Source organism: Saccostrea echinata, unplaced genomic scaffold, assembly GCF_033153115.1.
Source record: "Saccostrea echinata isolate AGI-Se365-2 ecotype Australia unplaced genomic scaffold, CSIRO_AGI_Sech_v1 ptg000015l, whole genome shotgun sequence".
In the NCBI taxonomy this organism is placed as follows: domain Eukaryota; kingdom Metazoa; phylum Mollusca; class Bivalvia; order Ostreida; family Ostreidae; genus Saccostrea; species Saccostrea echinata.
In genome coordinates, this window is record NW_026889764.1 from 3,404,308 (window position 1) to 3,420,567 (window position 16,260).

Genomic DNA, 16,260 nt, shown 5'->3' on the forward strand with positions numbered 1-16,260 from the left:
GAATACATATTGTAAGTATAATGAAAGAAAAAAAAATGAAAAAGAGAAAAAATACACGGAAAGGGGGGGGGGGCAACCCAACAGAAATTTCTTGACAAGTAATAAAAAAGGCTACAAGTGTCGTTATTGAGGGTGCACTACTGTAAAGTATAATTTGGCAATTTACTGGGACTACCCCCCCCCCCCCCCCACCACCACCACCACCAATATTTTTACAGATCTGACATTCGCCATAAAAATGATTTAAATAAGACACATATAAAAATTCACAAATACAGGTACTTTTCATAGGTAAAAAAGAAACACTAAAAGATAGTGCTGGATACCCTCCCCCCCCCCCCCCCCCGCTTCAAAAAACTATTGAATTATATGCCTGCAAGGAAATATGGGATTAAATGCTTTGTTTTTAATAGGAAAAACTTGTTTGAATGCAGAGAAAAGTTCATTAATAATGGATTAATAATTTTGAAAACAAGTGTCAAAAAGTTAATTACTCTTATTTATATATAACTTCTTTCATTAGGGGTAGAAAAGCTTATCAATTAAATAAGGCCTTAAAACATCACCAGATTTTCAAATACTTTGACAACATATCAGATTGATAATGTACATCCATTTTGATTTGTTATCCCATTTGAAATTGGTAATAAAATGACTCTTTTCCTGTTTTTAGTCGGTAACCTCCCCCCCCCCCCCCCCGTGAAACAACAAAACCTTTGTGCATGAACTTGTGAAATAACAATTCATAATACCGGTACCTGTAAAGAGAAATTGTTGTTTCACAGAGGGGGGTGGGGGATTTTAAAGATAAATTTCCGTTTTCCGTTGTTTTCTATTGTGAAAACCACAAGTTTTACCAAAATTAAAGACTTACATCTCTTTGTTTGCTCAAATTAGTTATGTTTTATGAAAATTCCTATAAATATCTATATAGATATGAAAAATCATTCAAATATGTTAACTTTTGAAAATTGAACTTGGAGGTTGTTGGCAGAACAATTTTATTGTTTCTTTTCTTGCATAGAATTTATTTAAGCATGCGCATTAAAGATATATTAAAGATTACAAAACAGGCAATATCATCTATAACCAGTAGCAGTTGGCATTAAGCAGCTGGCAGTGAGCAGTTGGCAGTAAGCAGTGAGCAGTTGGCAGTAAGCAGTTGGCTGTCGTATATGGAATTCCATAGTTTTGTTTTGTTTGTTTGTTTGTTTGTTTGTTTTTTATTATTATTTTTTATTTATTTATTTTTTTTTGCTTGTCAAGGAATTTTTGGTAGTTGATAGTGTCCCCCCAACTGAAAATGTATGGCTGTGCCCCCCCCCCCCCCAACTGAATTTGCTTCCTGTGGGCCTGGTTTTACATTATTTGTTGTTACAGTAAGAATTAGTGAAGATACGTGTTATCCTTAGTGTAAAAAAACTAAAAAATAGTTACCGAAAATGTTTAAAAATTATTTAAATTAAGGGTTGATAGACCCCATACAAACCTTACTGTAAAAATGTGTTTTCTCAAGTAAAAAAAAAATTAATGGGAATGCACATCAGGACATTAAAAAATGAGCATAAATTATTACATTGTTCTATATATACTTCTTAAAGTAATTACATCAACTGCATTTCAGAGTGTCTGCATTATTATAACAACTGGAAATAAATATTTCTGAAACTTAAAAAAGATGCATTTAAACAAAAATGTGTCTTAATGTAGTTTGTATAGTTCTTATGACCATGTCAAGACGCCCTTCATGATCTTGAAATATTTTTCGTGAGTTTCTTTATTGTCAAATTTAGGAAGGTAAGTTCATTTCAATATCTTAAATAAACTATCTTGATTTAGTTTTCAAATCCTGGTTTTAGCCGTAATTTAGGCCTTTTTTTTTTTACCCCTAAAATTCGCCCTTTTTCCATTAAAAAGTTCTGGACAGCCTGCAATTGGAGTAGCCCTGCTAATCAAAGAATATGATAAATATATATTCAGTTTACAAACAGTTGATTTCATGAAGGTAATTTTATACAATGTAGATTTAAATATACCGAGGCAAGATTTCGGGGGGGGGGGGGATGAGTGATACGAATAGTTTTATGTATGGATGAAATTAACCAATGCTACTTCCGGTTTTGGTTGTGACACGTTGTTGCGATTGTTTATCTTAGGTACGTTGTGTTTTCTTTCTGTTTTTGCTGTTGCATGTGATGTACTTTTCAATTTACGATATAAAACAGAGTATAACTGATCGGCACGTTGAATTTGTAAGTAATGTGACCTTACTGAAGATGGTACAACATTGCATCATAATGTTATTTGATGTGCCCCGCCTGCCTGGCCTATATTAAACTGCTCTGGCAGACGTATCAGGTTTTTGATTCTTTGGTATGAGCTGAGTCTAATGCAGCACGAATAAAAGTATCCACGTATATGTATTTTCAATGTGAATTTGACTCTATTCATTTGTTTATTCTATGAATATGCATACAGTTAAACCAAAATTAAAACAACCAGTAGTAATACATTGAATTGCATTTTGAGTTTTCTCTTTTTTCCATATAGAAAATTTGATATCCGTAAAAAGTCTAATGCAGGTAATGCCATCCTCAAAGCCTATGCTTGATTGAGCTGACTACTGATATGAGTTTAATTAATCTATAGTGGCATGTTCAATTGCTGGTGGCCAGGTAGCTCAGTTAGTATTTAGCACGTGAATAGAGTTCAAGGATCTGATCCATAACATTTTCTTCCCTCTTGTTGCATTTGATGCTGTGCCATACCATGGAAGTGAGGCACTTAAATGACAGGTGAAGAAACTTTCAAGAGAAGGACAAAGTTTGTTAACTTTGTTGGCAAAGACATAATTTTAGGATTGAGGAATGTTGTGGGTTGACAGGCAGGTTCAATCACTGGAGACAAGATTATTAGCTCAGTTTGTAGAGCACCTGTCAAGTGTTCAGAGGGGCTCAAGTTTGATTCCTGCAATTTATTCTCTTCCTGCTACATTATTCTACATGGCCATAGGAACTAAGGGGGCGCGGTAAAAAAATACAATAATTTTGCCAATATATAGCAACTCTCCAAAAATATTTGCAAGAACCACTGGGTCAGAAAGATTGAACTTTTGGGAAAGCTTCTTTTCATAGTTTAGATTCATTGTTACAAGTGTAATCAAATCATGACCCCGGGGGAAGGGTGGGGCCACTATGAGTTAGCAAAGTTTTACATAGGAAAAAAATCTATAAAAATCTGCTGCTCAAGAACAGCAAAGCCATTGTTATTCATATTTATTTGGAAGCATTCTCTAGTAGTTTGTTCGAATCATGACTCCAGGGATAGGGTGGGGACACAATGGGTGATTATATTTTACATAGGACTATATGGAGTGAAGAACAGCAAGACCATAGTGACTCAGGTGAGTGTTGTGGGCTTGTGGTCCATGTCTCTTGTTATCAGTCACTGGTGTAGGCTATTCTGATACACTGACTTCTGAATTCGCATGAGAATATTTTATTGGTGTTGATGTGAAGAAGTGTTCATAAGTTTGAACACAATACAGGCACTCAAACAGTGATCAACAATTAAATCATACTTTAATTGAATGCATTAAAATTAAAAAGTTGCTTTGTTTAAAAAATGACATAATTAAATAAACACTTGTAGTGTAACCAACCATCATGAAGGCACTTATTCTAGTGGGAGGATATGGAACAAGGTTACGACCTTTGACCCTCAGTGTTGCCAAACCATTGGTAGAGTTCGGAAACAAGCCTATGCTACTTCACCAACTGGAAGCTTTGGTAGAGGTATAACACTTAGTTGAAAATGCCAGTTCTGTGCATGTATACAGTACCATTGTAAAGATATTTTGTATACCATTTTATAAAGTTTTCATTGTTCATACCATTGTAATACTATTGTGTGTACCATTGTAAAGGTAAGCAAATCATTTAAAAGATTTTGGGTATGTACCATTTTTAAGATATTGGGTGTCCTAGTGTAAAGATATTAGGCAAATCAGATTTAAAGATAGTGATATTTTCATTACATTGATAAAATAAAAGAGAATTTTCAATATTGTAGAATCAGAACATTTCGAAATATAGCTTTTAGGGATGATTTTAATGTAGAAATCGTGTATGTTTGTAGGCTGGGGTGAAGCACATCATTTTGGCCGTTAGCTATCGGGCAGAACAGATGGAACAGGAACTTAGGAATGTAGAGACCAAGGTATCATGTCAATTATGTCATTATATAATAGGAATGTAGAGACCAAGGTATCATGTCAATTATGTCATTATATAATAGGAATGTAGAGACCAAGGTATCATGTCAATTATGTCATTATATAATAGGAATGTAGAGACCAAGGTATCATGTCAATTATGTCATTATATAATAGGAATGTAGAGACCAAGGTATCATGTCAGTTATGTCATTATATAATAGGAATGTAGAGACCAAGGTATCATGTCAATTATATAATAATTTTTATAAAGGCTAAATTTCATGGGAATGAAATATGTTCTTTTTTGTGCTTTAAACTGAACTTAAAAATAAAAAAAATGAAAGAAAAAAAGAACAAATGCACAGATTACCCTGTATACGTTAGCCCCTTTCATTAACTGGTTCTTATGTCTCAAATCCACAAAATAATGTACTGTAAATCACATATTTTCGTTTGGGCAAATTTTCATGGTTTGAAGAAAAACTGTGGGTTCATGGGGATTTGATTTCATGGATGAAGAATTGTCGAGTAGTTATATAAATGACATTTTACATTTTGTGGTAGACATGAATTCATGGGTCTCTTCATACCTCGAAAACAACGAAAATATTACCCCCCACCCACCCACCCACAAAAATTAGTGATTTTTCAGTAAATGTTTTGATTCATTTTTTGATTTTGATTACAATTGGAAAAATGTATTTTAGAGTAGAGCCTTTAGGAATTTTAATTTTAGTTGTTTAATTTTATTTTCCTCTCTTTCTATAAATGTGTAATACAGATTTTAAAAAATGCACATGTATCAATATTTTCTTCCCTTGTCTTAATCTCTACATGTTGACAAAGTCTGAACTTGATGCATATTTGTTAAATTTCATTATATGGAATTAAGATTTAATGCTTGTCTCATTCTGTTGACAGCTGGGAGTAAAGATCAGTATTTCCCTGGAATCTGAACCTCTTGGAACAGGTTTGTATTTGTTCTGAAAATAGATTTTTTTTAACATGAAAATTTCCATAATCTTTTACACTCTAACACATCTGTATCATATATTTATATTTTTTATGCAAGTAAATTACACTATAAACAAATATATATGTACATGCATGAGATAAAACACTGTGTCCGTTTTGTTAAACCAACTCCGTTTTTGTCATTTTAGCGGGTCCACTAGCACTGGCCAAAGATCTCCTGACACAGGACCATGAGCCATTCTTTGTGTTGAACAGTGACATTATATGTGATTTCCCATTCAAACAAATGGTTCAGTTCCACAAACACCACGGTCGACAGGGGACCATTGTGGTAGGGTATTAATGAAGTTTTGTCTTCTTTACAAAGACTTTTTTTTCTCAAACTTCGATATCTTGAATACCATGGATACCATATGAACTGAATATTCATTGCACTAGCTAACTAAAATAATTATCGATGGATACCAAGAACTGTTTAATTACGCAAAGCCAAACCTTTGACACTAATATCGCTTGGGTATGATTTTTGTTTACGTAAATATGGACACGCGCTTGTTATGCATTATACCGGTAAGCATAACTTCATAACACGCTTGGAATTAATTTGAAAAGAAAAAAAATCAGGTATTTCTTTCATCATCTCTGGTTAAATAATTATTAAAAAGATTAAATTTAAATGTTCACATATGCACACTTAATATACGTAGAGTAAAAAAGCTGACTTGCTACTTTCGTTTTAGATTCATAAATTTTCCTACTTTCACCTTAAGTTACTGTACTAGAAAAATTAAAGTCACATCCAATTTATGCGTTTTTTGGATGCGCATTTTACATAGGACCTGCGTTTTTTCAGGATTTTCACCCCAACTTTGGGGGTGCATCTTTTACACCATTGTGGCCAATACTCGCGACTTTACGGTATATGGCAAAGTGAGTTAAAAGTCCCAACATTTTTCTCATTTTAACCACAATATCTGGAATCATCTGGTTATCTCAAATTTATATCTCTGTTCAACAGGATTCAAGATAGCAAGGTTTGACTGTATTTTAAAATGAAGAGTTATCTGTCCTTATGTCTTTAACCATTTTTGATTTGTTTTTTTTAACAAGGTTACTAAGGTAGATGAGCCTTCCAAGTATGGAGTAGTGGTATATGATGCAGAGAATGGGCGGATCCAGAGGTTTGTAGAGAAACCACAGGAGTATGTTTCCAACAAAATCAATGCAGGGATGTACATCCTTAGTCCTTCAGTGTTAGATAGAATTCAGGTAGGTATTAATATATTTTAAAGAAACAAAAGAGATTTTTGATTTAATAAAGCAGCCAAAGAATTACTTTGTATTGTGAAGTATTATACCTAATTTTAAGAAATAGGATTTCTATACATGAGCATTTAGTAAAACTTAACGCAGTGGTACATGCATGTAATACATGTACAGTAAAACACACTTATAGTGAACACACTTATAATTCATTATGACGCTTATAGCGAAGTGATTTTCGTTCCCCGTGAGTTTTAAACATATTGTGAACCTAATGGATATAACGAATTACGTTTATAACGAAGCAAAATTGCCAGTCCCTGGCACTTTGTTATAAGCGTGTTTTACTGTATAATGCTTATAATGCTTTCCTTTTCAAAAACAATTAATATGAAATTTTCTGGATACGATGTAAAATAGATATTTGTGATTTAATGCATTTTGACACTAGTATAATCACTTTATTAAACTGTAATATCTTGACACTCCATCAGTTTTATGACTGTGTTTCAGTTAAAACCCACATCAATAGAAAAAGAAGTCTTTCCATTTATGGCAGATGATGGGGATCTGTATGCTATGGAATTACAAGGTGATTTTTCATAATGCTGACACAATAACATAGAGACTTGATTCTGTAATATTATAAAAGTCCTACTGAATTGGTAATTAAAATGAAATTTGGAAATATGGCAGAGTCAACACTTACTCAACATAAAGCCAAACACAGTCTACTGATAAAAAACAAAGATAATATATTAGACTTTCTTGTGATGAATTTCTGTATTTTTTTTTATATCAGACTTTCTTGTGATGAATTTCTGTAGGTTTTTGGATGGACGTTGGACAGCCTAAAGACTTCCTGACCGGGATGTGTTTGTATCTCAGTTCATTACGAGAGAAGTCACCTGACTTACTACACAGTGAGGAAGGCATTGTGGGAAATGTCCTAGTGGTATGTTATTGGTCAAAAATCAGTTCTTCCTGTACCAGTAGCAAGGAAAATGTCTGTTGTTTGATAGTTTAGTAATAGATTATTTACATTAAGGCCAAAAAAAAAAAATTAATCAATAGTTTGTCAGGCACCGCCGCATCAGGTCAAAAACTGCCGCATTGATCAATTTTATCGACATATTGATAAGGGGAATAACTCAATTTTCTATTTTTCAAATTTGGAAAAGAAAACTGAGTTATCCCTCTTTTCATAAGAGCTAAGAGATAGACGTTTTTATTACATGAACATTATACTTCTTGTTAATACGGTACTTTATCAATAAACTTTTAAACAGATGTTTGGAGTAACATTATTTAAAGTTGAGTACATATTATAATTGATAAACTATCTATATCATCTTTTTGTTGAAGACTGATATGTAAAAGAGAGACACCTGCTTCAAACAAAAAGAAAAAAAAAACAAAAAAGAAAAGAACCTGCCTACCGCATTGAATTTGGAAATTTTTGGCCTGAGAAACTATTAATTAATTTTTGTTGGCCTTATGTACTAGATTTTAGTAAAAAAGAAAATTAAATACATGTACATATCTAATTTTGCAGAAAAAATTTAGTTCCTTTTAACTTTTTTGTTCACTTACATCATGTGCTAACTTATGACCATTTTAACACCTTGTTATTATATCAGAGAGGAATTTATGATAATGTTCAATTAAAAATTGTCCATAAAAATGTTATTCAGTAAGTTAGACTTGTAATATTTTATTAAAGGATCCAAGTTCCAAAATTGGAAGGAATTGTAGGATAGGCCCAAATGTTACAATTGGTCCAGATGTGGTGATAGAGGATGGAGCATGTATAAAGAGATGTACGATACTAAGGGGGGCTCGAGTCCGGTCTCATTCATGGCTCGAGTCCTGTATCATTGGTTGGAGATGTGTTGTGGGAAGATGGGTAAGTTGTTACTCCTGGCTCAATTTGTGCATTAATTGTGTTGCTCTTAGTTCAGATTATGCGTTAATTGTGCCCCGGTTGTACATTAGTAAGATGGGTAAAATATTTCACCCAAATAAGCTAATATAGTGAGAATTCCTGTTAAAATAATCACATTCATTGGTATCTTTAACTCAAACTATCACAAACACTTGATATATTATCTTGCAGACTTTTAATTTGTTGCATGATTATTTGTCCTTGCAAAAAGTTTTTCATATTGGACTACATTTTTCTATGATCACCACTGCCATTTGTGCAAGATTAGATTTAACTAATCAATGATAAGAGAATTTTAAAAAAAAAAAAAGAAAAAAAATTTACTTGCTGTTAAATAAATTCAGAGAAATAAATGTTCAGGTAAAAAAAAAACATCACGTTTGTTTTCTTCAACCTGACTAATGAGGAGCCCTGACTGACCCTCTGTAAAGAAATATGTAAGATAAAAGACAGTGATAACATTTTTGTCACCAAAAATATTTATGATACTCAGCTGGTGACCATAAAGTTCTTGTTCTTATGTTTTTTAGCTCACCTGAGCCGAAGGCTCAAGTGAGCTTTTCTGATCACATTTTGTCCGTCGTCCGTCTGTCCGTCCGTCTGTCTGTCTGTCCATCTGTAAACTTTTCACATTTTTGATTTCTTCTCAAGAACCACTGGGCCAAATCCAACCAAACTTGCCACAAAGTATTCTTGGGTTAAGGGGATTCAAGTTTGTTCAAATGAAGGGCCACACCCTCTTTCAAGGAGAGATAATTAGAAATTAGTAAAAAATTAATGGCATCATTTAAAAATCTTTTTCTCAAGAACCACTGGACCAGAAAAGATGAAACTTATGTGGAAACATCCTCAGGTAGTGTAGATTCAAGTTTGTTCAAATCATGACCCCGGGGGGTAGGGTGGGGCCACATTCGGGGATCAAAGTTTTACATAGAAATATATAGGAAAATATCTTTAAAAATCTTCTTCTTAAGAACAGCAAAGCCATGATTGGTCATATTTATATGGAAGCATCCTCAGGTAGTGTAGATTCAAGTTTGTTCAAATCATGACCCTGGAGGTAGGGTGGCGCCACAGTGGGTGATCAAAGTTTACAGAGGAATATATAGGAAAAAATTCTTTTTCCCAAGAACAGAAATACCATAATTAGTCATACTGATATGGAGGCATCCTTGGGTAGTGTAGAATGAAATTTGTTCAAATGAGGGCCTCCGGGGTAGGGTGGGGCCACAATGGGGGATCAAAGTTTTTTCATAAGAGTATATAGAAAAAAAACTTTAAAAATCTTCTTCTTAAGAACAGTGAAGCCATGATTGCTCATATTTATATGAAAGCATCCTCAGGTAATGTAGATTCAAGTTTATTCAAATCATGACCCCCGGGATAGGGTGGGGCCACAATGGGGGATCAAAGTTTTACATAGAAATATATAGGAAAATATCTTTAAAAATCTTCCTCTTAAGAACAGCAAAGCCATGATTGGTCATATTTATATGGAAGCATCCTCAGGTAGTGTAGATTCAAGATGTCCAAGTCATGACCCCCCCCCCCCCCCCCCCCCCAATCAAAGTTTTTCATAAAAGTATATAGAAAAAACTTTAAAAATCTTCTTCTTAAGAACAGCAAAGCCATGATTGGTCATATTTATATGGAAACATCCTCAGGTAGTGTAGATTCAAGTTTGTTCAAATCATGACCCCAGGAGGTAGGGTGGGGCCACAATGGGTGATCAAAGTTTACAGAGGAATATATAGGAAAAAATCTTTTTCTCAAGAACAGAAAAGCCATGATTAGTCAAATTGATATGGATGCATCCTTGGGTAGTGTAGAATGAAATTTGCTCAAATGAGGGCCTCCGGGGGTAGGGTGGGGCCACAATGGGGGATCAAATTTCTACAAATGAATAGATGGGAACAAATATTCTGCTCAAGAACAGGAAAGCCATTTGTTATATTGATATGAAAACATCATCAGGTAGTTTAAAATTCAACCCCCCATCCCCCCCATAAACTTTTCAAAACTGATTTTTGCTTCTTTTTTTTTCCCTAGCCAATGTGCTCAGGTGAGCGATGTGGCCCATTGGCCTCTTGCCATACATTGTAATTTAATTTTGTAATGATTCTAAATGTATTGCGTCAATTTTTTTCCCTCAAAACAAACCACATTTTTTTTTATGTAGGTGCGGATGGAGAATGTTTCTGTGTTAGGAGAAGACGTGACAGTAAAGGATGAACTTTACATCAATGGAGGACGGATCCTCCCCCATAAATCAATCAGTGACTCAGTCCCAGAACCTCAGATCATCATGTAGATCCATCACTCAACTCCCACAAGACACTCACTGGCGACAGCTTTATCTTTCACTATATTTTCAATTCTTACGTCTTTCATCATTAAAAGATTGATTGAACTATCATTAGAGAGAATACATTTTGTTTACACAAATCTGCAATCAAAGTAAACATACAAATAGGGTAATTTAAAAAAAGGGAATCTTATAGATTCTTATGCTTATTGTTAGGTTTCTTATTAGATATATCTGATTTTGCTCAAAGCATCATAAAAACAGTAAATGGTAGTGGCTATTCCATACACATTGTTAGTTTTCTTTATGTCTCCATGACTATGCAATTGTTTATGTATGAACTTGGAAGTTGAGTGATAATGTGAAATATTTTTTTATAAATATCATGTTTGATACAGTTCATCATGCTGACAGAGTAAAGACAACTAAGTATTGCATTACCAAGATGCTGAATCATTACTCGTGGAGGGAACAAACCATAGAAATATGCTAAACAAGATATTACATTACAATGTAATCACTGTAAACTCGTACACATATATGTAATCTCTGATTTTATTTTGTTTTGCTTTGTATTTGAATTGACAGATGTAAGAATGTTTATCATTTTCAGTTTTAGTTGAACGTAAAACATCCATTAATTTCGTAGATATATCTTGTCTCACCAACATTACAGAGGTATTGAATATCTTCTGTGAAGAGTTGTCACTTTTTTGCTCTACATGGGCCGATTGTAATGGAGATGGAGTGTTACCAAAAATAACCTTGACTTGTTATCAATTTGTGACTGGCGTGGAAAAACCATGTATATACTGTACAACTTTTTAGCTCACCTGAGCTGAAAGCTCAAGTGAGCTTTTCTGATCACATTTTGTCCGGCGTCCGTCTGTCTGTCTGTCCGTCTGTCTGTCTGTCTGTCCGTCTGTCTGTCTGTCTGTCTGTCTGTAAACTTTTCACATTTTCGACTTCTTCTCAAGAACCACTGGGCCAATTTCAACCAAACTTGCCACAAAGTATCCTTGGGTAAAGGGGATTCAAGTTTGTTCAAATGAAGGGCCACGCCCTCTTTCAAGGGGAGATAATTAGGAATTACTGAAAAAATAATGGCATCATTTAAAAATCTTCTTCTCAAGAACCATAGGGCCAGGAAAGATGAAACTCATGTGGAAGCATCCTTAGGTAGTGTACATTCAAGTTTGTTCAAATCATGACCCCCGGGGGTAGGGCGGGGCTGCAATGGAGGATCAAAGTTTTACATAGAAATATATACGAAAAATCTTTAAAAATCTTCTTCTCAAGAACAGCAAAGCCATGATGAGTCATATTTATATGGAAGCATCCTCAGATAGTGTAGATTCAAGTTTGTTCAAATCATGACCCCCGGGGGTAGGGTTGGGCCACAATGGAGGATCAAAGTTTTACATAGAAATATATAGGAAAAATCTTTAAAAATCTTCTTCTCAAGAACAGCAAAGCCATGATGAGTCATATTTATATTGAAGCATCCTGAGGTAGTGTAGATTCAAATTTGTTCAAATCATGACCCCCAGGGGTAGGGCGGGGCTGCAATGGAGGATCAAAGTTTTACATAGAAATATATAGGGAAAAATCTTTAAAAATCTTCTTCTCAAGAACAGCAAAGCCATGATGAGTCATATTTATATGGAAGCATCCTCAGGTAGTGTAGATTCAAGTTTGTTCAAACCATGACCCCCGGGGGTAGGGCGGGGCCACAATGGAGGATCAAAGTTTTACATAGAAATATAAAGGAAAATATCTTCTTCTGAAGAACAGAAAAGCTATGTTTAGTCATATTGATATGGAAGCAATCTCAGGTAGTGTAGATTCAATTTTGTTCAAATGATGACCCCCAGGGGTAGGATGGGGCCCAATGGGGGATGGAAAGTTTTACATAAGAACATATAGAAAAAATATTTCTTCTGAAGAACAGAAAAGCTATGTTTAGTCATATTGATATGGAAACATCCTCAGGTAGTGTAGATTCAAGTTTGTTCAAATGATGACTCCTGGGATAGGGAGGAGCCACAATGAGGGATCAAATTTTTACAAAGGAATATATGGGAATTTTTTTTAAAAAATCATCTCAAGTACAACAAAGCCATTTGTTATATTGATGTGGAAGCATCATCAGATAGTTTAAAATTCAAGCCCCCCCCCCCCCCCCCCCCCCCGATCTTTTCAATACTGAACTGATTGTGCTTTTGTCTAGCCAATGTGTTCAGGTGAGCGATGTGGCCCATGGGCCTCTTGTTAAGTTATGTATTTGAGGGAATGTGATATGGTTGATAAATGTTGTACACTGTATATTTTTTTAGCTTTGGGTCAAAACTTTTTGAAATTTCAATAGGGGTTTTATTAAATTTTGGAATATTTTACAAATTGTGTGCCTGGAAATGATGATATTTTGTGTAACTTAGTTAGTTTTTGTTACAGAGGTTTAGTATTTGCTTGATAAGTGAAATCCAATAATAACTGGATCTTGCTTTAGAATTTCTGTGTGCCTAAACATATACTAATAGTATGAATACTGATGTACATGCTTTATTTACAATGTACATGTATTTATGTCCTTTAGATGTGTGTATTTTGTAATTTAACATTCCATGTGTGAAATCCTCATTATAAATTCATTTTTGATATCCTTTTAATCTTATGTATGAAAATGTGAGATAGGGGGACTACAAACTATCTTTACATGAGAGAAAATTAATCTTATGTAGGGGACATGTGTTTTTAAATGTAATATGTTATTCATGTGTTAAATTACCTTAATTTCCATTATATGACATATATATATATGTGAAGTCGTATTTTGCATGAAGATATTTTGTATGCCTCAATAATTCAGTCTATTAGAAGCTCTTTCAACACTGCCAATAAAATGGAGAAAAAGGAGAACAAAGCAAGGGTCAGCATTCTGATTTTCTGTACTTAAAAGGTAGAAAAAAAAGTCTTGTTGCAGTTATTACATTAATACATCTACACCTCTGAAGTTGAAACACTGTTAATACATTTGTGGGGGTTCGATCGCTGGTGGGCAGTGGTGGCCAGATAGCGCAGTCGGTAGAGCACCTGACTGGAGATTCAGGGGGCCAATGTTAGAATCCCAGTCTGGTCCATCACATTTTTCTCTTTTCCTGTTACACATTAATACAGGTACCAACACTGGAGTGGAAATACTTCAATACAAAATAGACATTTTTTAATGGTCTGCATGGTAATAGTGTTAAATGGGGGACAGATAGATGCTTTACCAATTATTTTGTTGATGCTTATCATACTATTTTTCTTGCTTTTGGGCAACTTTTAAAGCTTCATTTATCAGTTTATGGATCCTCTAAATTGTTGTATTGTACTCAGGTGACCGTTAAGGCCATTGGGCCTCTTGTTTTCATTTTCAAAAAGAGTTCAAGCCATTTACACAGGAAAAATGTTCAAAGTCAATGAAGTAGTCGCGTGAACAGAAATTACTATTGCTAGCTTAAAAGGAAAAAGGTACAAAACAAATGAAGTTATTTAGCTTTTTTCTAACGAAATATGTTTCAGTGATAGTTTTCAAATTCATGTAGATGTTGATTGTTTTATAGGAGTATACATGTTATAGAAGTTGTAGAAAGAAGAAAAGTCTGTTGAGCACAACATAGTTTTAGTTTTATTTAAATGAATAGATGTAAATCGTATATTTGAATGAGAAAAAAAGGTGTTTAATCATCATGATGAAATTCTAAAGACGTGTACATATATGTCAAATTTTGTGATAATTTTAAATTTTTCATTTGGTATATGAACTTTTTCCACGGATTGTCATCTTCGTTAATACATTAAAGAAAGTGACATTAGTTAAAATCTTTAAACAATTTAGCTGATAAATCGATAGTTTTTGAGAGTTATTTTGCTTTATTTTTGGATGAGCCAGATATGTTTCAGTTGAGATAGTGTGATGAAAAAAGGGATATATGTCTTCTAGAGTTTCTGGTCAGAAACTTAATAACCTGTCAAGATGTGCATTTTAGGGGCTTTGTAATTACATAAGATTTTTTTCTAATGATTCGAATGGAAAAACCTTATATTTAACCAAAAATATGCCAAGTGGGGACCTACCTTAAGATTTATACACTGTAAATATACTTATCGGCACAAAAACATCTCCTGGCCTCCATTAATTGCACAAAGCCAAGATCAAGATGATGGAGAGTTTAAGATAAATTAAATATGGAGATAACAAAAAGTGTTCAAGCTCAAAGTCCATTAAAACAATACAAATCGGGAGCAGAGCTAACACGTTACCTCTAAAAACTTCAGAGGTGGGATCAGGTGTCATGGAGGAGTGAGCATTCCCTGTCGTGCGCGGATCTAGAGGGGGGTGTCTGCCCCCCCCCATTTGGAATTTGCAGAGTTATGAAATGTATAGAATAGAGTATAATAGAATATTTATTAAACCAACTAAAAGTGACCTTGGAACCCCCCTTCCTAGAAATTGCGGATCTGTATAGAGTTGGTACGAAAAGTCATAGGTATGAAGCTTTAGAAGTCAAGGACTAACCCCCCCCCCCCCAACCCACACACGAAATAGGTTTTTCACGCTTGGGAAAGGAGTTTACATATTTTTTGCTTGTCAAGAATTCTCTAAGATGGAATTTTTTTTACTGGGATGGACCCCCCCCCCCCCCCTGGAAAAAATTCCTATATCTGCGCCTGGGTACCTTTACTAATGTATTATCTGTAACAACTCCAGTGGTGGTACAAGTATTAATTTACCGATCCCAAATTACTACTTCTCACATTGGTCTCTGATAAAAATACCCTTGCAAACTAAAACTTTTACTCTGTTTGCCTCGAATATGCCCAGAAGCATAGACGATTTTCAAAGAAATGCATGTTCACTATATAATTAAATAAATAGTAACCCCCCCCCCCCCCTTACACCAGAACATCTTACCCAGGAGCCATGAACTCACAATTCTGGAAGAAGCACTTTGCTCATCATAACTATACACTTGTTTTCTTTGCTTTATTACCAGTAGTAGAAAAAATATTTTGAAAGAAATTATGCATTTTCAGTATAAAAGCAATAGAGCCCCCCCCCCCCCCCCTTCACCAGAACCCTGACCAAGGGGCCATGATTTTCACAATTTTGGAAGAGGCATTCTTCCTTATCATAACAATACACTTTCTTTATTTGAATAATACCCAGGAGCAGAGAAGAAGATTTTGAAAGAATTTATGCATTTTCCCTATATAATCAATAGAACCCCGCCCTAACGGCAGAACCCTTCACCCAGGGGCCACGAAATTCACAATTTCTGAGGAGGCAGCCATGCTCATCATAACTATGTACTTAGTTTATTTAATATCCAGGAGAGAGAAGATTTTCAAAGAAATAATGCATTTTCACTATATATATCAATTGAGCCCCACCCTGACACCAACACCCCGGCCCAGGGGCCATGAAATTCACAATTTTGGAAGAGGCAACCATGCTCATCATAACACCTGAACCCCTTACCCTGGGGCCATGAAATTCACAATTTCTGA

The 16,260-nt window shown here is 34.6% G+C and overlaps 1 protein-coding gene across 1 annotated transcript; it reads left to right on the forward strand.

Moving 5' to 3' along the window:
* Window positions 1-2,103: 2,103 nt before the first annotated feature.
* On the forward strand, window positions 2,104-12,781 carry LOC133187413 (mannose-1-phosphate guanyltransferase beta-like). Its single transcript, XM_061322772.1, has 10 exons — window positions 2,104-2,156; window positions 3,652-3,794; window positions 4,138-4,218; window positions 5,138-5,186; window positions 5,380-5,522; window positions 6,302-6,460; window positions 6,968-7,046; window positions 7,282-7,409; window positions 8,178-8,360; window positions 10,579-12,781. The coding sequence occupies exons 2-10, from the start codon at window positions 3,666-3,668 to the stop codon at window positions 10,708-10,710; spliced, it is 1,083 nt and encodes a 360-aa protein (XP_061178756.1). The 5' UTR covers window positions 2,104-2,156; window positions 3,652-3,665; the 3' UTR covers window positions 10,711-12,781.
* Window positions 12,782-16,260: the final 3,479 nt, after the last annotated feature.

Excerpts from the sequence above, each read along its gene's own strand:
- LOC133187413 (XM_061322772.1), top strand. The coding sequence starts at position 3,666 with ATGAAGGCACTTATTCTAGTGGGAGGATATGGAACAAGGTTACGACCT. Across the intron at positions 4,219-5,137 it reads TTAGGAATGTAGAGACCAAG|CTGGGAGTAAAGATCAGTAT; the intron begins GTATCATGTCAA and ends TTCTGTTGACAG. Across the intron at positions 7,047-7,281 it reads GTATGCTATGGAATTACAAG|GTTTTTGGATGGACGTTGGA; the intron begins GTGATTTTTCAT and ends GAATTTCTGTAG.